Source organism: Oreochromis niloticus, linkage group LG11, assembly GCF_001858045.2.
Source record: "Oreochromis niloticus isolate F11D_XX linkage group LG11, O_niloticus_UMD_NMBU, whole genome shotgun sequence".
Classification (NCBI taxonomy): domain Eukaryota; kingdom Metazoa; phylum Chordata; class Actinopteri; order Cichliformes; family Cichlidae; genus Oreochromis; species Oreochromis niloticus.
In genome coordinates, this window is record NC_031976.2 from 25,428,038 (window position 1) to 25,455,927 (window position 27,890).

The 27,890-nt window shown below is 39.1% G+C and overlaps 2 protein-coding genes across 5 annotated transcripts; both read left to right on the forward strand.

Moving 5' to 3' along the window:
* The first annotated feature begins 264 nt into the window (after positions 1-264).
* ddx61 (DEAD (Asp-Glu-Ala-Asp) box helicase 61) lies at positions 265-11,225 on the forward strand. 2 transcript variants are annotated; one of them, XM_003458787.5, is made up of 13 exons: positions 265-418; positions 1,209-2,004; positions 3,189-3,252; positions 3,849-3,953; positions 4,403-4,532; positions 5,041-5,187; positions 5,714-5,808; positions 5,922-6,044; positions 6,145-6,273; positions 9,442-9,622; positions 9,708-9,809; positions 9,906-10,121; positions 10,787-11,225. In XM_003458787.5, the coding sequence occupies exons 2-12, from the start codon at positions 1,829-1,831 to the stop codon at positions 10,088-10,090; spliced, it is 1,437 nt and encodes a 478-aa protein (XP_003458835.1). In that variant the 5' UTR covers positions 265-418; positions 1,209-1,828; the 3' UTR covers positions 10,091-10,121; positions 10,787-11,225. The 2 variants fall into 2 exon arrangements, with proteins under 2 accessions (XP_003458835.1, XP_005463983.1); XM_005463926.3 differs by lacking the exon at positions 265-418 and adding an exon at positions 425-538.
* A 2,137-nt stretch (positions 11,226-13,362) lies between these two features.
* tomm40 (translocase of outer mitochondrial membrane 40 homolog (yeast)) lies at positions 13,363-22,389 on the forward strand. Of its 3 annotated transcripts, none has more exons than XM_003458779.5 (9): positions 13,363-13,511; positions 14,203-14,438; positions 14,567-14,727; positions 19,005-19,106; positions 19,228-19,333; positions 20,580-20,702; positions 20,862-20,938; positions 21,679-21,781; positions 21,887-22,389. In XM_003458779.5, the coding sequence occupies exons 2-9, from the start codon at positions 14,222-14,224 to the stop codon at positions 22,024-22,026; spliced, it is 1,029 nt and encodes a 342-aa protein (XP_003458827.1). In that variant the 5' UTR covers positions 13,363-13,511; positions 14,203-14,221; the 3' UTR covers positions 22,027-22,389. The 3 variants fall into 3 exon arrangements, with proteins under 3 accessions (XP_003458827.1, XP_005463982.1, XP_013121976.1); XM_005463925.4 differs by having other exon boundaries at positions 13,365-13,515; XM_013266522.3 differs by having other exon boundaries at positions 13,370-13,519.
* Positions 22,390-27,890: the final 5,501 nt, after the last annotated feature.

The window sequence follows — 27,890 nt, forward strand, 5'->3', positions numbered from 1 at the left end:
TCTCTGGTGGACTGTCATTACTTCACAGGGTTGACTTAATGAATTTAAGCTCACCCACCTTCACTACTTCAATAGGCAAAATTTATATGAGATCTTAATAATAAAAGTATTAAGGTTAATGTCAGCGTCATTATATTTAGATAGTGCCAGTATTGTGGGCTTCAGAGTCGATGCCTTAGTAATGCCCTGAGCTGAGTAGCTAAAACTTTTGAGGCGTTTGAAAACAGGCCCGTGATTGGTCAATTGGCAGCTCCTTTGGTTCAAACAGCCAACCCCAAAACGAGCGCGGCCATGTTGAATTGTCAGTTCTCTCAAAGAAGAGACAAAAGGTTAAAAAAAACTTCTGTGCCTTTGTCAAAAGTATTGCCTACCAAGCTTAAACGAAAAGCCGATATACAGTTGAATCACGACACAGGCGGTAAGTTTGTAAGGGAAAGGTAGCATCTTTCTCTGACTGGTAGACTTAAGCGTCACCGTTAGCGCATACTGCCTAGGCTAGAATCAGCGTGCTCGGATGGTTGAATGAAAGTGCTGAAGGGTGAGATGTAAACGGATGCAGATGCGTTTTCTTTGTAAACGACAGATATTTTGAAACAGAGTTTCTCACAAACCGGGAAAAAAGACGCAGCCTTAGCTTGTTAGCTCGATGGCAAAGCCCACGTAGCTGTACGTGAAGTTTGAACGGCGCGTACACTCGTGCAAGTTAAAGACATCTAGCTAACTTTGTTATCGATAGCGGTAACTTTATGGAAAAACTAAATACATGGCGGTCACTGTTGGCTTTACTTTGTTGTTTAACATGGCTAACAATTGCACTGGCTAGCTAAGTGACCATAACACTGGCTGCTAAAATTTAAAACGGCTTGCAGCTGTTATTAAGTTGTTAGCCTCGGCATCAAAACAAAGGCAAAGTTGTCAGAATTAAAATGTTAACGTTTTTCGACCTCCTCATTTTACTTATATTTCCACGAATACTTGATAGACTTTTTTGCCATCTACCGCCAGTCTTGTGGTAGTAGCATTATTTGTGTCACAATTTAGCAAAGGTGAGCTTTGGCTTTGGTACACATCTGAAATGTATTTCGTTGATCTGGTCAGGTGGTTTTGAGTAATACCACTTGGAAGCGCTCGTTATTTTTGTGCTCTTCTCTTTTGACTAGCCTGTTAAAGCTTAAAAATAACCAACCGCAATTGTTTATTTCTTGCAGGTAACCTGGACTACTTTTTCTTGTGTATTGTTCATCGTTTCCTTTAACGTTTTGTAGGCTTCCATCTTAGCTTTTTGTTACAGGAGAACTGAAAACCGAAAAAAAATGACCCCCAAAATTTAATGTAGCCTGCCAGAGCTTTAAATAAATTGCAGGAATTGTAATTTTTCAAACCACTATTAAGATTAATCCAGTATTAAACCCCAGCAGCACGAGTTATATACATGAGAGCAGTTAGATATGTGATCAAGTTGTCCATATTTTAATACTGCCCATTTTCAGTCAATGTAACAGTCAAAGTCGTACTCACAAGTGCACACTAAAAACACACACACAAGTTTATTCTTTGGTCATATTAGTCACGCTATTTATATTGATTTCTCCGTTTTGGAGAGTTGTATTGTAAATAGGCAGAATTTACACACAAACTTCTTTTTATGAAGAGGTCTGAATGTTAGATTGTGAACACATGGTTTAAAAAGGATAGATAAGAGAAAAGGGTTTTATTTTTCTCACGTTTTAGTTTTTAAATACATGTGCACATGAAAATAGTGCAGTGAAAAGGAACTAAGCTGAAATATTACAATACTGTGAGGAAAATCCAGTTAGGTGTTGGACACATGGCGACAGCAAGAACAGCAAACCCAGCACCAATGGCCGGATTGAACAAACCAGCAAATGGGCAGCTCAGGGGACAGACCAAGACAGGTGGACAACAGTCTGAACTCCTGTCAAATGTCCAACATCCCAGTGCCCATAAAAGAACCAGCATACCTCAGAGCAGCGGAGGCATCAAGTAAGATACTGGTTTTAGTAATGTTTCTCTTCTAGGTTGAAAACAGAAAAGTGTAGTTTTTTTCCTCACATAATCATGTTTTGCTGCTTGATAGCTTGTGCTTTAGAGAACAACCTGCATGAGAACCCCATGGGAAAGTTCAGGACTTCTCACCAAATCTTCTGGCTGAACATTGCAAAATAAACAGTCAAAGCCTTTTTTTTTATCCCTGCGATCAGCTTTATTTACCATTACACCTGTCCTGACATGACTTAATAATTTAAGGTTTAACAGTAAGATGTTTTTGCTGTTGTGAGCAGTACTTTGTTTGGAAGTTCATGAATTACAGAATTGTGATTGTTAATTTTGTGCCGATCATGTAGTTCACATTTGGGTTGTGTGCATATGTGACAATTTTAGAACATCATCAGCATTCACACCAGGGCTAGCTGGGTGTTAAAAGCAAGATCCAAAATAAATTAACCATAAAAAGTAGATTTGCATCTAATGCTTATTTAGATGTTTACTCATTTACCAAACAGGGACATACGTACAGGTGGGGGCAAGTATCTGCCTAACCAAAGGAATATAATTTGAAATTGTTTTTAGTTTTTCATAACCAGTGGACATCAAAAATAACACTGGTTTCCAGAGGGCAGTTTTAAAGGTGTCAGCATGCTCTCTGTACTCTTCAATATTATGGCCAGCAGTAGAACTGCTTTAGAAAACAATAGGTTATTGTCATTGTACATGTGAATTTTAAAAAACTAGACTAGCAATACAGATATGGACAAGTGAAAGTTATTCTTTATATCTGGCTAATTTCTGCCATCTAGTTGAAACAATTAGTACTTCTAATAATTGCTTACTCCATTGTGCGGGTCTTATAAGTTATAATATTAGCCATGCATACATTAGTTTTACTGTTGAGTTTGTATAGTTTGCAAGCTGTGCTGCTTTGAAGTTGTTTTCACCAATGCTTGCCATAGAAATTACTACATTAAGCTGTTGTGTATTTTTAGTGTATTAGTTCTTCATCTTTCCAAGTTGAGCCAAATCACACCGCTTAAAGCCCTTTTCCCTCTCTGAAGATTATGAAATAAAGAACAAAATGTTACAGTGCTTATATTAAAACTTTATTTTCTTTTTCACTTGATAATTGTCTGGGTCTTCCCCACAAAAATTGTACTCCTGATTACGACTAGGTTCGGTGATGACTGGAAGAAATGCCTGGAGCTTCCTCCAAAAGACACCAGGGTGAAAACTTCGGTAGGTGACTGCCGTTACAAGCAAGTATAGTTATACGCAGGGCTGCACATTTGTGGTCCGCAGATGCACATGAGTTGTCAAAATAAAAGACGCGCACCAGATAAGAAGTTGCAACGCGCGTTTGTGTACATATAAAAGGCACTGTTTTTTGTCCGCTAGAGTGGGATTTTCACTGCATATTCTGCACCACATCTCTGTGCGTTCATCATTTGTTTGAAGCCCGTTCACCTCCTGCAACCGCTTTTCCGAGAATACGTGCTGCTTTTGCGGTTCGGACTCCTTCTGACATTTCTTTGGAGGTGGAGGAACACCAAAGTAATTGCTTAAAGGAGCTTGCTTCTTTGACATCTTTAAGAGTTCTAAACAAATGTCTGTCCTCCTCCAGAAAATCTTATGTACGCAGACGCGCGTTGCAACTTCTTATCTGGTGCGCGTCTTGTATTTTGACAGCGCATGCGCACCTGCGGACCACTTATGTGCACCCCTGGTTATACATACTTACTTAGACTCAGTGCATGCTGCCATCTAGTGCTGTAATCCTCAACCTCTGGATCTTTTTAAACAGTAAACTAAAATGATTGAGTTGTGTTTTCCAGGATGTGACATCCACCAAGGGAAATGAATTTGAAGACTACTGCCTAAAGCGAGAACTGCTTATGGGAATCTTTGAAATGGGATGGGAGAAACCCTCCCCTGTCCAGGTAAATAAAGTAGCCAGAACTCTGGTTACTGTTTTTGGTGTTAATTTAGGCATATAAATAGTTGCACCCTTTAACAGAATCCCGTTACCTCCACTTTGCCTTGACACAACCCCATGCCTCAGCCATATGCTTTGCAGGGGAGTTGTCCACAAATGGGAAAAATGGCAGGAGAAACACTAATATGCATCTACCAAATAGCAAAGAAGCATTTTTGATTAATTTACTCTAAAACAAGTTTTAATTTAAGTGAGTAGGGGGCTAAATGAGTCCAGTCTCTAGTCCTCCTGATTACATATAAGTATGAACTGTTATACATTGGTGTCACATTGCACATTTTTGATTCTTAGAGGAAACAATAGGGGTGATCCTTTAGTCCTGTATATTTACATTGCTTCATGTCCAGTAAACCATGCCCATTTTTCTGAATCGACTTGTCTGTCTGCCAACAGGAGGAGAGCATCCCTATTGCCCTATCAGGACGAGATATTTTGGCAAGGGCTAAAAATGGAACGGGAAAAAGTGGTGCCTACCTCATTCCTCTCCTGGAGAGGATAGACCTTAAGAAGGATCATATCCAGGGTGAGTTTCTTCTCGGGCTGGGCTGATGGCTTACAGTCATGACAGTGTTGAGACCACCAACTAAAGTTGAAGATGATGCCTGGTGGCTAGACAACAGTGGAAGAAAGTGGCGACAGACTGTACATGATTAGTGGCTTCACAGCGTCGGAGTAGTGCATGAAAGTACTGTGCAGAATCAGTGGTCTGGAGCACTACAGACTATTGATAATTAAGTGAAGTGCATCAGCACAGTGCAATAAAAGAAACTGAGACATGAGCGTGAATATATGACAGCCATGACTGAAAAGTAGAGATCATTTCATGAACTGTAGGGATGTTGTGGTCAAGCTGCACACATGCACACTTTTGTCAGTGGTTCTTTTGTTGCTCTACAACTAATGGAAAATATTGATAATATACTGATTATGGTTGCTGCACTGCACTACTCTATCAATAATTTTTCTGCTGCTGGAAACCTTTATTTTTTTCTGCATTAATATCAGCCCTTATTTTATCTATTTCCTTCCAGCCATAGTAATGGTGCCAACAAGAGAGCTGGCCCTGCAGATGAGCCAGATCAGCATTCAACTCAGCAAGCACCTGGGAGGAGTCAAGATCATGGCTACAACGGGTGGGACAAACTTGAGGGATGACATCATGCGTCTTGATGAGACTGGTATTTAAGACAATTTTTAAAATTATTTGTATTTCAACTTAATTAGATATCAGTTATAAAAAAATATTGTTAAAGATATTTAATTTTTTTTCCCCCCAACATATAGTAAAATTTTATGTGCTTATCTGACTAATTGGCGAGGTAGCAAATGTGTTCATATTTGAGGTTCAAATTGTTCCTTTAATCTTGACTCTCGTTTGTTGGCTCTTAAGTCTCCAATGAATGGGGCCAGGAAGAGAGAAAGATTGTAAGCTGGGCTTACGGGGCAGAGAACACAATAAAAATAACTTAAGTAGCTTTTACACTGAAACGTAGTCGTATCTTAGACAAACTTATTTGGTGTGTACTTAACTATTCTCAGTATGTAAAACACAGATTACTTACAGATGACATTCTTTCAAACTTACCTTTCTTTTATAAATGTGTAAATTAGCATGTAAATGTAGCTGAGTGACAGTAACAATGGCAGTAACACTTTTCTTGGTAAAACTTTTTTTTTTCTTCTCATGCTTTGCTTCTCCTGCAGTGCATGTAGTGATTGCCACACCAGGAAGGATACTGGACCTAATTAAGAAGGGCGTGGCAAAAGTGGACAAGACTCAAATGTTGGTGATGGATGAAGTACGATTTGCTCTTTCCTTTTTTCTATATTGTTTATTGTTTTGTTTTTGTTTTTTAAGTTTGTGGGCATACTATTCCTTTTGATGTTTTACCTTCCCCCTCGTTTTATTCAGGCAGATAAGTTGCTCTCCCAGGACTTTGTGGTCCTGATCGAAAATATCATCAGCTTCATGCCAAAGGATCGTCAGATTTTGCTTTACTCTGCCACTTTTCCCATCAGTGTGCAAAAATTCATGGTGAGATGTCAAACATTAAATCTTCTGCATGAGTAAAAATTCGCAAGTTTGTTTGTACGCTTGTTTAACAGCTTAAGTTGTTGTAAACTCTTTTGTGTAGAGTAAGCACATGCAGAAGCCTTATGAAATCAACCTGATGGAGGAACTCACACTGAAGGGCATCACTCAGTACTATGCCTATGTGACTGAAAGACAGAAGGTACACTGTCTTAACACGCTCTTCTCCAGGGTAAGTAATCAAAATTTTGATTAGTTTTGACTACCGGTGCAACGATACACAAAAATCACGGATCGGTTCGATACTTTGGTGTCACGGTTCAATATTTTTTTTTGATACAAAAAAAAATGTTCATGCCTTTTTTAATTTTTAGTTTATTAAAATTATAAATATTTCTTTTAACTCAAAAGTACAGTTTTTAAATTAAATGTTGCTGAAGCAACAAAATAATAAAAGAAATCTTATCGAGAAATCACTCATCTGTGGAAAAGAGTTTATTACAGAGAAATGGCTCTTTCTAAAATCAAAGCTATACTATACCCTTCTTCTGGGGTATATTCTTAGCCCTAGCCCAGCAGCTGTGGCAGCATTAACTATGTTCTTAGCATTGTCAGTAGTTACAGGTATTATCGCATTTGGTCACACTAACTTCCAATCTTCCACAGCTTCTGACAGACCTTTGGCTAAGTCGTCAGTGGCGTGACTTTCGATGAGGCATGTCTGCAAAACACTGCTTTTCATCTGCCATTCCGGATCAATGTAATGTGTGATGACGGTCAGGTAGCTCTGTGTAGCTCTTGAAGTCCAGCCGTCTGAGGTCAGAGCAACACCAGGTGCTGCTGACACTGCCGTCTCTAATTTGGCTTTTGTCTCCTTGTACAAAGCAGGAACTGCGTTATCGGTGAAATAGGTTCGTGAAGGAATGTTGTAACGGGGCTCAAGTACTCTCGGCATTTCCTGAAACCCGGTGTTTTTCTACAACAGAAAAGGGTCGCATGTTGACAGCAATAAAAGTAGCAATTGCCCCATTTCTTTTGCCCTTTTAGAATCATGTGCTAAGGGCTGTCTAAATGATTCTGGTAAAGTTTGTAGCATGCATGCTTGTTGTTGTTTTTATCTACTTCCACTTGTCTTTGCACTAGGGTTCTCTCTCACTAGCTTGAGTGAATGCATATGGGCGGCGCTCAGTGGATCTGCGCTCGACATTGCAGTCTAGGCAGAGTAGTCAAACGCAGATCCACTGAGCTCTCAACACAGACAGCAGCATCAGAAGAAAAGTTGATAAAATAAATAAAAATTTTTGTATTGTTCAATACATATGCGTACCGAACCGAAAGCACTGTATCGAACGGTTCAATACACATACATGTATTGTTGCACCCCTAGTTTTGACCAACCATTTGTGTTATCCAGTCTTTAAGTCTGATGTCATTAACCGTTTCCGGGTCCAAACTCTGCTTCTGGTCCCAAAGTCAAACAAAGACTGCAGCGTCACTGAGAGGTACAAACTGTCTAAATTTCATCTTTAATAAAATGGTCAGTGTGGCTGCTCTATCAGGTGTAACAATTAAGTTTAACATCCAGGCATCCATAAAAACAGAATTTATGAAATGTAAGAGTTAGAAGTTGGCAGGGAGTTGGCTCGCTAGTTTCCATCTAAACATGACATACCATGTTCTGACTGAGGGATTTCTGAAAAAACAAAACGTTTTTTCACTTCCGAGATAAATGAAGACAGGAAACGAAACAGCAGCAGTGACGTTTGTAGGGACCCTACAAACGTCACTGCTAGCCCAACTTCAGTAACCCTACAGTAGGGTTACTGAAGTTGGGCTAGCTGATATATATAATGGTGCGCTACATGGTGGCTAGCTACACAGCTATGGTTAGCATAATATAAAGTAAGCTGATGAATGCAAACTTTTTCCCTACTCGATAAAAGTTAACGCGAGGGTTCCCGATGGTTAGGGACAAATGCAATTCCATGGCAGGATCCTGTAAATGGACCAAACTTCAGTCAGGAGAACAACTGAGACAATCCAGCCACAATACGAGGTTAGTCAATAATTTACTGCCGCATGGGCTGGGTTGTAGTTACATGGTAAGGTTTTAAAAATTGAGCTTTAATCTGAATAGTTGTAATAAAAACCGAGAGGGGCCGACAGTGATCACTGCCTTGTTTTTTTTTTTTGTTTGTTTGTTTGTTTGTTTGTTTGTTTGTTTTTTTTGTTTAGGGCTTGTTCAGATTAAATAGAACAAGATACAAAGCATTAAAACATGTTATGTTAAAAACACAACAGCCTTAATAAATGAAGAGCAGTTTGGATACGGAAGCACAGTTAATACGTCATCACCTAAAGCCTGCATTGCTGCACTATTAAGAAGAGAAACTCTGCCCCCTTCGGGTGATAGCTTTGTTTTGTTTTTTTTGCGCCTCCCCCCCAAAAAAAACCAAAAAAACCAAACAAAACCAAACAAACCAAAAAACATTGTTACATGTGTTGCGGTCGAAGATATTAGTAGGAAAATATGCAAAAATAATTGAAAAATGTAAGAACACTATCACCTGGATAGTCTCAGAATACTGTGACTATCCAGGTGAGATGAAATTACAAATGAGGCATTTCATAAAAAATCTGATCAAGACACATTCTCGTGTCTTTTATGAAAGTATTCATGAAATCAGTCTTGCACTGCCATCCAAAATATTGCCAACTTGCCCAGTAACCAACATATTCATCATATTCATATTCATTTTTCACTTATTTACTTTTTTTACTCACTTACTTTTACTTACTTTTTACTTTATTCATCACCTGGAGGCTGACTGAAAAGTTAGCAGTGGCATGCAATGATTTTGCCTGTGGACCATTATGAGGGTTAGAGTAAATATAATTGGCTCTTACACTGTGTTCACACAGTACTGACCCTAGGAAAAAACAATGGTTTGTTTGCAATTGTTTCTAGTTGAAGTTACACTAGTGTTGCTTCACACATGATCATGTAATGCATTTACCTCTTGATTTTCTTTGACCTGAGGACCACTGAACAAATCCTCATCAACTTCTCAGCCCCTGTGCCACCCTTTTTTCTCTCTTGTACTTCTTTTTTTTGGGGGGGGCGCGTCTTTCTTTCTTTCTTTCTTTCTTTCTTTCTTTCTTTCTTAACTATTCACAGTAACTGAAATTTTGACCAAACCTTTGCGTGCCACTGTGCCTATAACCAGTATTTGAAGTTAACATTTTTTGTTAGATTAAGTACAAAGGAAAATGTATTTGTGATAAACATAAAATTTGCACTTATAGCTAATAAACACAATGTAAACACAGCTTCCAACAAAACAGTTTTGTTCATATTTTGTGAAATAACGACTCTTCATTTTGTATTTTTCTCTTCCAGCTCCAGATCAATCAGTCTATCATCTTCTGTAACTCCACTCAGAGAGTTGAGCTTCTGGCAAAGAAAATCACTCAACTTGGTTATTCATGCTTCTACATTCATGCAAAGATGATGCAGGAGTACAGAAACCGTGTGTTCCATGACTTCAGAAATGGATTGTGCAGAAACCTAGTCTGCACTGGTAGGTGAAGAGTTTTTGCATTTGAAAAATGTGAAGTGGAAGAATGAAAGTTCACTGGGTTGAGTAAGCACATGTTTTCTTGTAGACCTCTTCACTCGGGGAATTGACATCCAGGCTGTAAACGTGGTTATTAATTTTGACTTCCCCAAAAATGCAGAGACCTACCTCCACCGCATTGGCAGATCAGGTAACCTGTCGTGTTGTCAATAAGAAGTTAGGTTTACAGCTACTGTTTGTGTCAAGGTTGTATTAGTAGTGGTATTACAATGTTGTTTTTCCACAGGGCGTTTTGGTCACTTGGGTCTGGCTATTAACCTCATAACTTCAGATGATCGCTACAATTTGAAGAATATTGAGGACCAGCTGGTTACTGACATTAAGCCCATACCCAGCAGCATTGACAAGAGCCTGTATGTTGCAGAGTTTCACTCTGTTGATGCAGAAGATGGCGGTGAAGAGAAGGCATGAAACTAAGAACTGGGAGCTGCACAAATCAGTGGTGAGTTCCTTGAATGGCTCAAACTGAAGCATTACTGAAAAATCTCTAGGAGTCAAAAGTTTGGTTTATAAATGAAACAAGATGGGCTGTTTGCTGCCCTTTGGTTGCTCAGGACTAGGTTGTTGCAACCTTGTAAACACAGATTTTAGTTGCATTTGTCAGTTAATCTACATCAAAATATTATTCAGGGTTCATGCTCGACCTTGAACGCGGCTGCTGAAAAGCTGTTTGATCTGTGGCCAGTGAGTCTTCACTGCCCTATTTTATGTTTCCAGTATTATGATTGTGAGGGGAATTCATCAGCAAGGAATAGCTTAAAGTATATCATGTACAGGTGAAACCAGAGAGAATATTCTTGCTCGTGTTCTGAACCATAAGAAGAGTACATACATAGAGGTATTTTAGGTTTAGGACGTAGTGCATCTGAACACTCTTCCTGAAGCAACCTTTCTAATTGATTAGTTAATCTTGATGAAAGAGGATATAAAGCTTTACAAGATTTAAAGGTGAAGGGGTTACAGAGCAGTCAGCATAGATTTGGACAGAGCTGATCTGCACACAGGGCCAGCTATCTGCTCTGTGGGTTTACTACAGCAGTGACACATTGACATGGTTGGAACTGGAGATTATAATTTTATTCTTGGCTTTTTTCTTTTGTTTTGCAGAACAAACTTGGTGCCTGGCATTTGTCACACAATACTGGCTACACATCACACAAGATTCAAAGTGAAGATTTTCTTTCTGCTCCATACTCCCTCAAAATAATATTTTTGTACATTTTCAGTTTGAGTTTACTAGTAAACTGGTGTCCCACTGAAAATTGCCAGTTGAGCTTGGACAGTGATTTCGAGCAGTGTAGCAGACAACACTGCTATAAATCACTGCCCATGTGATTTGAGCTAAGGTTGAAGGATCTCACCAAATTCAGCCACTCTTGAAGGAAGATGGAAATGATCTGCTTTTGATGCTTTGTTATAAGAATAAAACTGTAACCAAAGGTGAACTCGGTGGATTGTGCCAACTGTGAACTACAATGTTTGTGTCCACATCCTGCTGGAATGCATTTTGAGCCAGTGACATAAAGAAAAACTGCACCTTTGGTCACCTACGTTTGGTCATTTCTTATACTGTCTGTGATAAATATAATGACATGCTCAGTATTATGATGTATTTTATTGGTTTAAAAAAAGGCCTATTTGAAGATCACCAACCCCAAATTAATGTGATGCATAGTCTGCAGTATTTAATGAAGTAATCTGGTATTTTATTACATTACTGCATTACTTTCACAGGCCTTGCGTGAAATCTGACCCTTCTGTCTGTGGAGGTCTTTAAAATCTTAACCCTAACTAAGGATTGAAATACCATTCAATATAAAATTTGCATGTACTGCATTAGGTAAAGCCACAGTTTTTGTGTGGACACCTTTGCTGCAGCATGACATGCATGAATTTTTTTTTTTTTTTTCCTCTCCCCAACTTCCATCTTTCTGTCAGCTAGAAGCATTGTGACCATTCTTACTTGACCCTTCTCATTAGCACTTTTACCCTCACAAGCTGTCTCCCAGGGTTTATTTTTGTAACACTGTCTGAGACAAACTGTGGAAAATACCATGAAATCAGCACCAACAATCCTTTCATTCTTGTCATCACCATTTCATTAACATTCAGATAATTGGGCAGAAAATCTGAATGGTGTGACCAGTTCTCCTTGCCTTTACAGATGAAGTTGCTGCCCCTTGATTTACTAAAGATATTTGCTTTAATTGTGAGCGGCACCTAATATTTTGGAATATAGTACACAATGAGACCAAAGAAGAGCACGAGTTGGAACAAACAACCCTTCATAAACCAAAATGACTTCTTTCCTCTGATGAACCTTTAAAAAGGGCCGCTGTGCTGCTGCAGTGCACCAAACCTGACACCCGTTTCTTATGATAAACATTACATTTTTGCCATGTACTCTAGTACTAAATAACCAATGTAAAGAGTTGTATCAATGACCCTTGTCGTTTCAATAAAGCCTGGAGCAAAATACAGGAATCCAGGAAAGAAATAGAATTCCTTTTAAGCCAGGGTAGTCAACAGTATTTCTCAGACCTTGAGGTTCAATCTAAATTCAATTTTATATAGTGCCGTATCAGAACAACAGCTGCTTCAAAGTGCTAAACTAGATAACATAGTATCTCTATTTAAAGGCTGATCTCGACTTTGATTTTTTTCATCAATAGTACAAACAGTTGTGAGTTCCAATAGCAAAGTTTCAATTAAGTTGCGCTTACTAATAAATGCATTTCTTGTAGCACATGTGACATATCAGTAGTCATAACTACATTAATGACTTTGAACTATTTGACATCAGGGATTGGGTTGTGTATAGAACTTTTCTACTCTAATGGCGCATTCAAAGTGCTTTAAACAGCATGCCTCATTCACCCATTCATACCACAACTTTTTTTTCAATGGCAAAGTGCTTATTAGCATTCACACAAATTTACACTCCAATGAATGTATCACTGGGTCATCATCCATGTAAAATATGTATTTATGTATGTTTGTTTCTGGCTGACCTTCACATTAGTGCTAAGCATCCAGGGAGGGGACTCATTTTTGTAATGCGCATATGCATTTTTCTTCCAGTCTGTCTAAACTAGTAATTGGACTCGTGGATTTGGTTCCTGGATTAGAACAGCAGTCCTTTGTTTTATTCTTAGAAGAAAATTATCTCTATGGCTTGATGAACCATGTTTTTCTTGACTATATTTATTTTTAAAAATCAGGTTTCGCAATGCCAATTCCAAGCAGATAAAAAGTTGAACTGATTGCAGTCCACAGCTGCACTTTCTATCTGGTTGTTTAAACTTCATGAATGATTGCATTTTGGTGTAAGTCTGATCCATGTAACCTAATATTTCTTGCTAAGACAGAATCCAAATCAAACCATAAATCTGTCTTTTATTTGCCTAAAATGCAGTGTAACATTTCATTATTTACATTTTAGTTAGAACCTGTTAGAATAACCCTGTCCACTGGGGGATGATCCCATTTTTAAAAAAAAAAAAATACACAAAACCCGTATTCTCAAAGTATATTCGTATAATTAATATATTTTTGTTCCTCGCATATAATTGTGTAAACACTCCTGTTTGCTCCATACCCTTGGAATGTCATTCAGTGAAAGGCCGAATTCAGCGAATGTTCAGTAAATTAATCTAATGATACGTCACTACAAAAGGGTTGTCCTAGCTTCAGCCAATTGCTGCCGGCATGAGATGCACATGAGCCAATGCACAGATGAGTCTGGTAGTGGGCGGACCCTTGTCAACTACGGTCACTGACGTTGTCGTGAACTTTACCGGTGTTATTCTACCCCTGGACCCAAACCGTCACCGTAAGTAGGTAAACTGCAGAAAGGAAGGGGGTGTTTTTGTCGTTTGGGAACAGGGGGGTATTTCATGGCGTTACTCTGTCTTGCGTCGTAAATCTATTTACCGCTCCATTCATATATGGGCGAATAGATCTCGTGGTCGATTCCACATGGCTACCTAGCCAGCCAGTTAGCTAACCAACCTCTGCTAGCTCGCTTTAGCATTCATAGGTTAAATGCTGCTAGTGAATAGTTTTGTCAGCTGGTGGCTTAAATCCACATGTGGCTTAACTAACAAACCACCAGTTGGAGTACGACATGTGTTACTACCAGGTTATACTGTTTTTATTGTATTTAAAATCTCGAGAGTCTAACTAAATTGGGCCTTAGCTGAAACCAACATGCTGCACCGTTGCTTCATTGAGGGTAGCGGTGTTGATGGTAGCTGAGGTCTTGTGAGCTAATGCTTTAGGAGCTCCGTGATCCTACAGATATAGTGTATGAAGCATGGGTAACAGATCTCTGAGCAGAAAATACGCGTGTATGTATTTGTGTATTTACCTCACAGGCTATGCAGGTCATATATGTTAAAATTTACTTTTTGACCATTTCTACAAGATCAGTTTAACAGTTAGTAATCTGAATGCAAATATGCAGCTTTTATTGCTGTTTTGAAACAATAACGTATTTATACACTGCCTGTCTCTCTCAATAGGCTGTTACCATCTTAAACTATGGGCAGTGTGTTGGCTGCCGCCTCCCCCAGTCCAGCCCCAGCTGTAGCTGGAAGTGGGCAAGGGGTGCCAGGCTTGGTGTCGGTCCCTCCTGGGTTCACTATGCCCTCAGTGTCTTCCGTCCCTCCAGCAGCTGGATCTGACCAGCCGACGGCAGATGCACAAGCCTCTCTCCCAAATCCAGGATCATATGACGAATGCCACCGCAAATGTAAAGGTCCGGAAATGAGGCGTTCTCTCTGCATTTCTTCATTTGTTTTTTAACTTTTGCATCATAATTATGCTGTTGTATCATTGTATCAAGTGTCATTGTTAAGCCGTGTTGTTCTCCCTTCTTTGTTTCAGAGGTGTTTCCGCTTCAGATGGAAGGGGTGCGGTTAGTGGTTAACAAAGGCTTGAGTAACCACTTCCAGGTCAGCCATACTGTTACCCTCAGCACCCTGGGTGATTCTGGTTATCGATTTGGTGCTACCTATGTAGGCAGTAAACAGACTGGGCCAGCAGAGGTAATGCTCTCTTTGTTTTCTTTTTTTGCCTTTGCCTTAACATATTACTGATGTGATTCTGACTTTGTAATGTTCACAGAATTGAATGTTAATTCCATAAATACATCAACATCTCATTCATTGCATGAATATTATTGAGGTCGCGGTTATTTGTCACAAATAATCATTAGAACAAAATTGCCTTTATATTCATGTTGGCTTACATTCCTTATGTACAATGCTTTGCACAAAATAAGTCACCTAGATTCAGTGCATCTTTTAGAAGAAAAATGGAAAACTTACCAAAGTGTAAGATAAAATCAAAACAAACAGGACACTCTTTGCATTCTTATATTGTGCTAAATTCCTCTTAATTAAATCTTTTTTTAATTAAATAAAGTGTTTATTCACCTCTTTGAGGTGAAATATATTGTCCCGTGTCATTCAAACATTTGAATTTGAACTAAATAAAGTTGTGTCCAAACTACAGGATAAAAAAACAAACAAAAAACAAACAAAACTAAAGTGGCCATCCCAGAGTGTAGCCAAATGAAAATGAAAGGTAGGATTATGCAGGAAACTACCTACTGTTTTAGTATTGTTTTAGTATTGCTTAATGCTTAAGGGTTAACACATCTTTGTCCAGTATTTTGACTATTTTCCCAAAGCCTTCATTACTCACTGTATTTACTGGATGAATATATCTTTGGTTAAACGTGTTGCCAATTTCACTATGTCTTCATGAGCTGGGTGGATATGCTGACAAGCTGTACAGGCTGGATTTTCTGGACACCTGACCTGCTATTGGAGGATTTCAATAAGAAACAATTGCATTGTTTACGCTGCCTTTATGCAGTCATCTTACTACAGTTTGTGGTGTTATCAGGTGGTTGAACAAGTTAGCTGTGTTACTTTGCCACACTTTTTAATGTAGTGATACTTGTCCAGATGACATCCAATACATTTTATGGTGCAGGAAACAGCTGTTATTTGGCATATGCAGGGACTTCATCAAGGGGTAATTTTAGAGAGCGCTTTATTTGCTTTTGTTTTGTGTTTGATTGGCTGAACACATATTTTTAATATCACTTGATCATGTTCATTTATTTGGTTGAAGTCAAACTCGTGCTCACCATTAATTGTGTATCTCTACTTGTAAATCTTCACATAAATGTCTAATAAGCCATAATGGATGGTTAGTGATATTTTATATCCATCCATCCTTCCATCCTTCCTTCCTTCCTTCCTTCCGCGGCTGGGTCACGGGGATAGCAGCTCCCACAGGGAAGCCCACAAATCAATCTCTCCAGCTACCTCGTCCTGCTTGTCTAGGGGAACACCAAGGCGTTCCCAGGCCAGCCGACAGATATAATCACTCCAGTGTGTCCTGGGTCTGCCCAGGGGCCTCCTGCCCAGAACACCTTGCCCAGGAGGCATCCTTGTCAGATGCTCGAACCACCTCTACTGGCTCCTATCGATGCGGAGGAGCAGCGGCTCTAGTCTGAGCCCCTCCTGGATGGCTGAACTTCTCACCCTATCTGTAAGGGAGAGGCTAGCCACGCTTAAGAGGAAGCTCATTTCTGCTGCTTGTATCCGCGATCTTTTTCTTTCGGTCACTACCCAGAGCTTGTGACCATAGGTAAAGGTAGGGACGTAGATCGACTTCGCTTTTATACTCGGCTCACTCTTCACCACGTCTTACTGGTACAGTGTCCGCATCACTGCAGCCGTAGCACCGTCTGTCGATCTCCTGCTTTCTTCTCCTTTCACTCGTGAACAAGACCCTGAGATACTTAACTCCTCCACTTGAGGAAGGAACTTGTCCCTGACTCAGAGTGGTCACTCCATCCTTTTCCGGCTGAGGACCATTGCCTCAGATTTGGCAGTGCTGATTCTTATTCCTACTGCTTCACACTAGGGTGCAAACCGTTCCAGTGTGAGCTGGAGGCCATCTCCCGATGAAGCAAACAGAACCACATCATCCATGAAAAGCAGAGATAAGATTCTGACACCACCCAAGTGAAAGCCTTCTGCCACTTGGCTATGCCTAGAAATTCTGTCCATAAAATTACGAACAGAATCTGCAACAAAGGGCAGCCCTGGCAGAGCCCATCATCCAGCTGGAATGAGCCCAACTTGCCGGCTATGCGGACCAGTCTTTTGCAACGCAATGTATGTATAAGGCTCGAATCGCCTGTGGCAATAGGCCAGACACCCCATACACCAGAAACACCTCCAACAGGACATTCTGAGGGATATGGTTGAATGCCTTCCCCAAGTCCACAAAACACATGTAGACTGGTTGGGCAAACTCCCATGCACCCTCAAGTATCCTTGAGCGGGTAAAGAGCTGGTCCTGTGTTCCACGATCAGGATGAAAACCGCATTGTTCCTGCTGTAGACTTTCTCAGGGAGGCTGACAAGTGTGATCCCGCTATAGTTGGAACACACCCTCCCACCCCCCTTCTTAAAGATGGAAACCACCACCCCGGTCAGCCAGTCCAGAAGTACCACCCCTGATCTCCATGCAACATTGCAGAGGCGTGTCAACTAAGACAGCCCTACAACCGAAGCTTTGGCCCGCTGTCCCAGGGTAACCCTATCCCAGGGTGAACTGTTCCCTTGATATTCTACTTATAGGGGTCTTGTGAATCGCTCTTTGTCTGGTGTCTCACCCAGGACCAATTTTCCATAGGAGACCCTACCAGGGGGCAAAAGCCCCTGGACAACACAGCTCCTGGGATCCCTGGGATTGCATTTTATATGCAAACAGTAAAAGATCTTGTCTGTCACTTGAGTGATCTATGCATAATCCTTTTTTTTTAATCAATTTTTTTTGAAAAAAATACAATATGTTGATTGCATGTGGAAACTAACTGTAGAAGTTCACATACATTAAAGCAATAGCAATATTATATGCATCTGAAATTCATCTAGAGCACCAAAATGTGGCCACCTAACCTAAAAACTAACTTGTTGATTTGGATTATTGAGCCAAAGTAGTGTCACCTTAAATGCCTGTCTCAAAAATTGATAGTTCACTAATTTAGTGGGATGCTGTGATACGCTACAATGAGGCTTACAGTGACATTCATAAATATCTTGAGTATGGTTGTGGATATTGACATCAAAACAACCAGCTAATACACTGAATGTTTCAAGGCGATTAGGAAATGTTGGTCTGTGAACGTGACAGGTCTTTTTATGGAATTTGGGGTCCTGTGTAATTGTAAAGCATCAGCCACTTATGTGAAATCTGTGTTTTTGTCCTGCAAAAAAACAAAACAAAACTGAAAAACATAATTTTGGAGCATTATGAAAGCTGTTTAAACACCAGATGTATTCCAGACCATTAAAGTCTGACCTGTGGTGGACTAAAACAATTGAATATAGTGATGACAAAAATCATTATTGTGTGTGCTATATTATGTGCAATAACACATGCCACTCCTGAAACATACAAAGTGTGCCTAAATCAAAGATAACTCAACTTTATTATGGTGTTAATTGTGTGCATTTTCTCTCATTTAGTGTTTGTGTCTAAAGCCCCTTTTCCATTAGTACCTACCTGGATCGACTAGCTTCAACTTGGATCGACTGGTTTTTCATTACAATTCAGTACTACCTAATGTGCGTGGTTGTCGTCATAGCAACGCATCCAAGCATCCCGCAAAGTAATTAATGTGACACGAATGCTACGAAAAAGGTGGACATTGTGGCAAGAATATACCTTTTGCTCAGTCTGTGCCTTTTCTTCGGACTCGGGGATCACCGCATTGTCTTTTGTAGCCATTTTCCTCATTGCTGGGTTTCAAAAATGGCGTTAATGATATGCTTTCATGACTCATCGAGTGACGCTACTGACCAGCCAATCAGTGGCATGCAGTCTGACGACGTCACATTTTAGTACCTGATCGAAAAGTACCTGATACCAAGTACTTTTACTAAATGGAAAAACCGATTGAAGTTGAGCCGAGTAGGTACTAATGGAAAAGGGGCTTAAATGACTGTTTGACTACATAAAATTGATGAATTTTATGAAGCTTTATGAAGCTTTATTTGTTCATCGTCAAGCTACAAGGCTTTTCAATATAAAGTGTATTGTTACATATTATTATTGCATATTATTATTGTGTTTGACATTTAGTGTATTATTAGAGTTCAAAACTTCAAAAACACCTGGTAATATTGTTTTGCTTCACATTTTCACAGCCCAAAATTCTGTATTATTGATGTTGACTGCCATTTTATACAGCCGTAGTTTTCAAAAGCTGACAGTGAAGTGGTATTCTCTCTAGTCATTCCCAGTGATGGTTGGAGATATGGACAACACCGGCAGTCTGAATGCGCAGGTCATCCACCATCTTACAACAGCTGTACGCTCCAAAATAGCCATACAGGTATGTAGACATGCGATAGCATTTAGATCTGATCCTTTAGAATTTTTATTAAGCATTTCAGTGAATGTTTTATGTTGTCCTTTCAGTATTTTATATTTTCTGTTTATTTATTTATTGGCAGACTCAGCAGCATAAGTTTGTGAACTGGCAGTGTGACATGGAGTATCGAGGAGAGGACTTCACATCTGCTGTGACGCTCGGAAATCCAGATGTACTTGTTGGATCTGGTATGATAAAGATTACTTTTATCAGTTATCCTTTATTTATCCAGGGAAAAGTCACATTGAGATTAAAATCTCTTTTCCAAGAGAGACCTAGCCAAAACTGTAGCAGAATTTGCAACAAATAAAAAGTAAAAAATGTGCTGCAAAAAGAAATACAAAGTTTATGTTTAATAAAGAATTTATATGAAACTTGAAGCATTTAGTTCAATAATCAGTTTTTTTTTTTTTAGCAAAATAATAAATTGAGCACCATTGGGCCTTTCATGTTTTCGTGTGTCAGTAAAACACTTTCCAGATGTTCTATCAGAACCACAGCTTGCTTCTGAGTTGAATTGTGTGATGTCTGAGAACCAAAGCATCAACCTAATGATCTAATAAACATTAATGGAAACCAGGGGGCGCCTGAGGTCCATGAATGAGTGCTCTTTCACCTACAGAAAATAACACATTGCTAGTTCAGTCTATGTGTCCAAACTGTGACTCCTGGAAGAAGTTCTCATTTCCTAGAATACTATAACTTAAAAAAACTTTCTGTGTCCACATATTCAGAACCATTGATAATAAAACCCAGCTTGATGGTGACTTTGAAAAAAAAAAAAAACTAGTGAACTACACAGGATATAACAGCTGTTAATGAAAATCTAGGAGTGCTTATAGACTATAAACGTCCTCTGTGGGCACCGGTTTAGCTCAGTGCGTTGAGCCATACACATACGGCTGAGAGCAGCCGGCCTGGGTTCGATCTGACCTGCAGCCCTTTGCCACATGTTCTGCCCCTGCTTTCCTGTCCTCTCTTCACTGTATCTATCAAATAGAAGCTGAAAAAAGGCCCAAAAAATATTTAAAAAAACAAAACAAAACAAAAACATCCTCTGTAAACAGAAGTACTATGTTTAGTTCAAACATTATTTTCATAACTTACTATGGGAGCCAAGGCAGATGGGGAGGAATCAAAGGACTAAAATGGATACACGAATAGGTACTGGCAAAAAAAAAAGATGGGCACTGCTGCTGTTTTCTTTTTAGTACAATACTTGGTGCTGCTTATACATTTCTACTTGTCTCAACAAAATAATTGTGGGAAATATTAGACGATGAATGCACTTCTTCTGACTTTAATATTACTTTTTTCATGTTTAAGTATACATTTGAATGAAAGAGGAATTAGAAAATATAAAATGTATAGTGGAAATGTTTCTCAAAAGAAAATATAATCTGTATTTGTAATAGATGCTTTTTACTGCTGCAGGCATTTTGGTGGCCCACTATCTTCAGTCTATTACGCCAGCACTGACTCTCGGTGGAGAGCTTGTGTATCACAGGAGACCAGGGGAGGAAGGAGCGGTCACCTCTCTCCTGGGCAGGTACACAGGTAAAATCCCTCTTTAAGATTCACCATCTGCACTGCAAGACTGCTTTGTGCTAAAATGTATATATTTTATCATGTACCTTTAAGGGCATTATAAAATGTGAGCTATCTAAGAGATGCAATAGTAATCCCACCCCCAACCCCCTTTTTTAAACTCCACAGGTGAAAACTATGTTGCTACGTTGACTTTGGGAGGAGCAGGAGTTCATGCTACATACTATCACAAAGCCAATGATCAGGTACCTAATTTCAGTTAAATTGTGTTGCTATACTACTCAGATCACACTACACTTGCATAAAGCCTCACAGTGGGTCTGAGGATTTCATCTTAGGCATGTGGAAGTTTGGCCTCCCGAGGACATCACTGACACAATGCCAAACCTATCATGTACTTTAGATAAGCAATGGTTTCTTTCTCCTGAGCACATAATACATTTTTACAATAAAAACAGTAAGTCAAAAACACATGCAGCCAGAGAGATTGAGCAGTACACAACAATATATTAACATCAGAGACAATTTGCTTCCGATGGTCAAAGATTTTGAACGTTGGTAAAATTTAGCAAAGAGTGTTGATGAGACTCAATTGTGGGTTTGACTGCTGCACATTGGAGTCTGGATAAAGGGACAGATATACTGAGGGTCTGTTTGCAAAAAAATCACAGGTGAAGTAAATTCTGTGTTGTCCTCAAAATGACACATTTGGTGTGAACAGTTTCGGAGTGTTGGAATCCTAGCAAAACAGTGTTTGTTTTGTTTTGGTTTGTTTGTTGTTTTGGTTTGTTTTCTATCACACATTCAGTGGAAACTGGCCTCTGACTGACGAGAGTAACAACATCTAAATTCTGGAATATATGTTTTGCAAGTCTGCTGATCTGTGCTTTGAAAATATTTTGGACACATGCAATGTGCATATGGGTATTTGAATATTGAATTAACAGACTTATGTTATATATATTTTAAATTTGTTCTTTTATAGTTGCAGGTAGGAGTTGAATTTGAAGCCAGCACGAGGATGCAAGACACCACAACATCCTTTGGTTACCAGTTGGACCTCCCCAAAGCAAACTTGCTCTTTAAAGGTAAATACTGTACACAAGTTGCAACTATCAGTAAGAAGATTACCAAAAAAAAGGAAGCAAACATTTTCTTTCCAAAATTCTTCACTTCTATGTTCTCTTCTGCAGGAACAGTTGACAGTAATTGGGTGGTTGGAGCAACCCTTGAGAAAAAGCTGTTGCCGCTGCCTCTCACACTGGCCCTCGGGGCTTTCCTCAACCACCGTAAGAACAAATTCCAGTGTGGCTTTGGTGTCACTATTGGCTAGAGGTTCAGGGGCTGCTTGGAACCAGCCCGCAGGCCACAGTTTGGACCGGCACAGAGACACACAGGAAACCTGGACTAAGTTTTAAAAATTGGATTGAGAGACTCTCTTATAACTGTGATTTCTGGGGCAGACAGAGAGACAAAAATGACTCAAGGAGCCAGGACTGGCCAAGCCATGCCTACATACTGTAGCACAAATGTCTTTCCTTTATGGTGTGTTGGATGTACCCAGAGTCTAGAGAGATGTATATCAGAGGGCATCATGTGACGCATGACAACATGTGATGTGAAAATCAAAGTAAGTGGTGAGACATAATTTATGGTGGTTATGTATAAATTGAAATAAACGTGATTACTTTTTGTACATTTGCCTTTGTCATTGTTTATAAAATACAACATGTATGTCTGGATTATGTGTATCGCAATTATGTGAGCCGCAATACATTCGTGAAAGGGGATTTTTTTGAGTCTGTGAGTGATATGCTGGGTTTACTTTAGTGAGTTGTTTCCATCCAGCTTAAAATAAGTATAGCAAAGCTATGGTTACAATTTTAGGCTGAAATCATATTTTTGTTGTTAACTTTAGACTTTAATTTTGGAATAATTGTTATGGAAAGAAGAATATTCAGTGATGAAACTACAGAGGAGCCTACAGTTTTGTGAAAAAACATGTTACTATTTGTGTATATTGCTGTATGATAAAATAGGCAAGAATTTCTAGTAGACTCACCATAAGTTAAGCATATAACTGATTTTACATCATTGCTTTATGAAGTAAGCATGTTTATTTTTTTTAATACTTAAAAATACAGTCTTCAAATCTACAACTAATATTATAAGTTGTTTTCTACTATTCTTCACTTATGCTAAAAAAAAAAAGCATTGGTATTTCCTGCATTCTTTAGTCATAGCTGGATTATTGGTGTTTATAAAGGTTCCAGGTTTACTTATGTTCACAAGTTTCTGAAATGTACAGTATCTGCCCAGTTACATGCGGTTACATATGTTAGAAAAGTTCAAATTGATTAAGAAGTTGCGCCTTTACCAGACTAAAACCTGACCTGGAACTTCTTTAATGTCATTTGGTGGAATATGGTGAGGCATGCAGTGAGATGTTATTGTACCCGGAGAGAAAACTGTTAGATGAATGCATGTATGAGTTCATTAATAATAGACACATTAAAACAGAAAATGTACTTTAAGTAATGAAAGTAAATTGTCAGACATCAACAGTTCATGTTCCTTAAACTCATCAATTGAAATACAGCGGGTAAAATAAGTATTAAACACGTCGCCAATTTTCTAAGTAAATGTATTTCTATAGGTGGTATTGATACAAAAATTTCCCGGCTTGGGGGAAGAAACTGTTTCACAGTATGGCACTGATGGCTCGAATGCCAGAAGGCAGCAGGGTGAAGTGTGTGTGTGAGGGGTGCGTGGGGTCGTCCACAATGCTGATGCTTTGCGGATACAGTGGGTGTAATAGGTGTCTCTGATGGAGGGAAGAGAGGCTCCAATGATCTTCTCAGCTGTTATCACTATCCGTTGTAGGGTTTTGCGATCTGATACGGTGCAGTTACCATCCCACACAGTGATACAGCTGCTCAGGACGCTCTCGATAGTCCCTTTGTAGGTGGTGAGAATGGGTGCTGGAAGATGGGCTTTCCTCAGCTTCCGCAGGAAGTAGAGACACTGTTGGGCCTTCTTAGTTATGGAGCTGGTGTGGGGGGACCAGAAGAGGTTCTCCGCCAGGTGAACACCAAAGAATATGGTGCTCTTGACGACCTCCACAGAGGATCCATCAATGTTAAGTGGACAGTGCTCTTTCCGTACTCTCCTTAAGTCGACAGTCATCTCTTTTGTTTTCTCTACGTTCAGAAACGGGTTGTTGACTCAATATCAGTCCGTTAGCTGTTGCACCTCCTCTCTGTATGCAGACTCCTCGCTCTTGACATGGACGAAAGTCCAGGATCCAGTTGCAGAGGGAGGTGTTAAGAAAGGCATAGAAAGTGCAAAAAGGGAAACCAGCTGTAACTTAATTAAATGTATTTAATACTTTGTACAAAAGTCTTTGTTGGTAATGAAAGTTTCAAGACGCCTCCTGTATGGAGAAACTAGTGTCATGCATTGCTCAGGTGTGATTTTGGCCCATTTTTCGACACAGTCTTCAAATCCTCAAAGTTCAGTGGCCCCCTTCTATGAACTCTTAGCTTTACTTCTTTCCATATATTTTCACTTTTTGTGCTTTTTTGCACCTCCCTTTCTTAATGTGTTCAATACTTTTTCCCTGTGTCATTTGTCATTATTACACATAACCGAATTTACTGACTTACTGTATTTCATATCAATAGCACCTTTAGAAATTGATTTTACCCGCTGTACATGTGAGTGGTAACCATATGACATGACTTGTGCAATTAAACTTTTCGGGTACAGACAAAAGCCAAGATAACAAATTTTCCATTCCGGAAGTGAAGTCCAAGTTTTCCACAGAAGGTCTACAGAGAGCTGGCACCATCTGCATGAACAGGTAAATCAACAGCAAGGAAGGCTATACTGTAGTGCAGTAATTGGAAGAACAACATACAAGTGAGAAAAAAAACGAACCCTGTCCATAAATAGCAACAGGTGAGTGATGAGTCAGTGTGCTGGTGGGAAGTCCCACCTTTCCAGAGGAAAAAAAACACAGCAAGACATTTTGAATCTATTCCTACAGGTTTTATGTATGACGATGTAATTTAAAAAAAAGAAGCTACCTGCAACATTGTAACAGCATTTTTATATGTGTTATTGTAGAGGTACTATAGCTATTATGATTATGAGAAAAGCATTTATGTAAAAAAAACAAACAAAAAAAACATTTAACAAAGTATGCTGTGTCAGTATGCAGAAAAGCTCATTTCACAAATAAATACTCTGCTTTATATCTTAATTAGTATTTCTGCCATGAATGTGTAATATAGAAAAAAATCTATCCTTATAGGTACGAATCAGTGATGACCATATGACATGACTTGTGCAATTAAACTTTTTGGGTACAGACAAAAGCCAAGATAAAAAACCTCTATTATATTTTATTAGTCTTTCATTATAACATCCAAACAGCAATTGTTGGGCTGATAGAAATTCATCATATGTTCCCAAACATGCAATGTACCTTCTTGCACATAACTTACTGGTAGTCTGTTTGATTATGAAACAGAAAATTCCAGTTGTCTAGACTGATTGGTTCAACAGTCATCAAACAGGATATACTTCAAAATGCAGTTTAGTTCTAATCACTGCAGGAAATAATTATGATCTTGTACCAACAGACACATTGTCAGGTGTGTTGTCAACATACCGATTTGCAAGTGATAAACCGAAGTAAGTTTGGAGCACTTGCAGTTGATTAATGTCTTAATACTGAACTGCAGTGCAAGTGTATCAGACAATATGAGAATAATCCATTGTAATCTGTATTTTGGTGTAAATTGGCTTACACTGTTTGACCATGTAGCTTTGTTTGTTTGATAGACATAGTGCTTCACTTTTCCCAAGCGACATCAGCTCAGTGTAAGGAGGAAGAGAATGTTTTTGGTTCTACTCAGAGTTTCTGCATGTGTGAGTTCAACATTCATCTCCAAGGTGTCTCTCTCATGTATGCCCTTAATGTCTAACCACAAAAAGAGTTAATGACTCTACTACTGCTATACACTCTAAACAAAAAGTAAACAAAAAGTCTCACTTCCCAAATAAATATTCTGCTGTACGTCTTAATTAGTATTTCTGCCATGAATGCCTAAGATAGAAAACAACTCTCCTTATAGGTACAAATCAGTGGTGACTATATGACATGACTTGTGCATTTAAACTACTTTGTTTAAAAAAAAAAAGGGAAAAAGCAAAGATAAAAACTAGGGTTGTGACTCGATAAAAACAAAAAAATCTAATTAATTACAGACATTTTAATTAATTTTTCTCGATTAATCACACAAGAAAATCTGCCCCAAAGCGCAAATGTTTTTTTTTAATTTAAAAGGATTTTAGTGGGCAGCAGAATAATAACAGACATGGACATGAATATTGTAACTCAAGAACTCAAGCTCATTTAATTTCTGGGGGGGAAAAAAGTATTTAAACTGAATTTCAATTCAAAACAGAGAAACAAAAATAATATCCCTGGCCAAAATTGGGCAGACTTAAAATTAAAGTGTTATTTTAAGTACTTTAAGTACATTTTCAAAATAGTATTGTCTTTAAATAATAATAATAATAATACAAATTTCAACATAAAGTGCATCGTCTTGATGCATTCTCAATCATCCAGGAAAGTAAATCTCCAAAAGTTGATTCTGTTCATCTGGACGTAGCGTTTTGTGGGAGAAACGTTTCATCATTCATCCAAGTGACTTCTTCAGTCTCAGCTGACTGCAGGTTTCCCCAAACCTTACAAACAGTACATTTGCATAATGACTGAAACCAGCCCACTGAAGGAACAATGGGCTGTGAGGTCAGTTCCTTAATCATAATTATGCAAATTCCCATGACCATTGATCAGCAATCACTGACCAAAACCCACTGATCAAAGAACACTGATCAATGGCCATGAGTACCATTCACAGAGAGTTGGGGAATGGCTGCAATCACAGCATTGTAAGATGGCGAAAGATGTACCCTTAGGCCCCCTCCTCGATTCAGAGATGGTCTTTCCCTTTTCACGTGTCAGGGGAAAATTTCCCAAATAGAAAGCTGCCAAAGTAAAACAGAGACACAGTGAGACAATATAAAAAATCATATGTACATGGGTGAACTCTCTAAAGAGAGAGAGAGTCACACAGTACTCTTCTTTATTGCAGGTTATATAGGCATGTAGGTTACACAGCAGACGGAGGCAGTCTCCGCCTGTTCTCAGAATATATTGCTTAACTGACAAATGCATATCTTACTAAACATTCTGTCCGTACTATACTAAACGTCTGCTTAAGTGGCATTTTCCGTTGCTTTTTGCACAGGAACTTGTCTTCACAGGCATTTGATAAGCATAGGCAAGGTTTCATGTTTTATCAGGGTGAATCATCATTCAGAGTTTACACAATCACAAGCAAAGCATATTTGAATAATAAACAAAATCTTTTCACATTTCCCTCCTGTTGTTTAACTTTCACACTAGTTAAAACACCATTGGTTTATTATCTGTGCATGATTTCTTGCGGCGCATTTTTAATCAGCACGTCATACATTGGTGTATCACAGCATTTCAGTGTCAGGTGGATTATCATCATCTTCGTCCATGGGCAGTGTCAGGTATGCCTGCACATGAACTGCAACAACTTTATTAATCATTGATTGTGCACATGGCAAAATACAAGAAGTAAAACAACAGAGTAGGAGTAGAAGAACTCCTACAAAAACCAGTCCTTTTATTAATAAGAGATTTCCAGGAACCACTCAACAGCCAGGTAAGCCAATCTTCAGTGTTCGTGACATAGTCCTGTTGCTGAGCGTCCCTGAGTTGTTTCAGCGTGCGTAAGGCGTCGGTCATGTTGGAAGAGTGGACATTATCTGGAATGTACGTACAGCATGTGTTGTTAAAGAGTATACAGAGTCCTCCTTTTTCAGCCAGAATCATGTCCAGTGCGACTCGGTGTTGCATCACAGTTATGCGCAGGGCATCAATCTCTTCATTTTGTTGATTGTTGATTTTGCACGAGGCATTCAGGAACAGTCCAAAGCGGTAATCCAAAGTTTCAATCCTTAAAATGTTCTTTCCGGTGCCCACCCATGGAAACAGTGAGTGGAGGACCTTTTGTCCGGTGGTCCAAAGCTTAAATCCCTCTGGCACATCACTGCCATAGATGGGGTCATGTGGTTGCACTGCGGAGA

Bases quoted from the DNA above. Each gene is read 5' to 3' on its own strand.
- ddx61 (XM_003458787.5), top strand. From the start codon at position 1,829: ATGGCGACAGCAAGAACAGCAAACCCAGCACCAATGGCCGGATTGAAC. The intron at 6,045-6,144 runs GTGAGATGTCAA...TCTTTTGTGTAG, and splicing joins TCAGTGTGCAAAAATTCATG to AGTAAGCACATGCAGAAGCC. The intron at 9,623-9,707 runs GTAGGTGAAGAG...GTTTTCTTGTAG, and splicing joins CAGAAACCTAGTCTGCACTG to ACCTCTTCACTCGGGGAATT.
- tomm40 (XM_003458779.5), top strand. From the start codon at position 14,222: ATGGGCAGTGTGTTGGCTGCCGCCTCCCCCAGTCCAGCCCCAGCTGTA. The intron at 20,703-20,861 runs GTAAAATCCCTC...TAAACTCCACAG, and splicing joins TCTCCTGGGCAGGTACACAG to GTGAAAACTATGTTGCTACG. The intron at 21,782-21,886 runs GTAAATACTGTA...TCTCTTCTGCAG, and splicing joins AGCAAACTTGCTCTTTAAAG to GAACAGTTGACAGTAATTGG.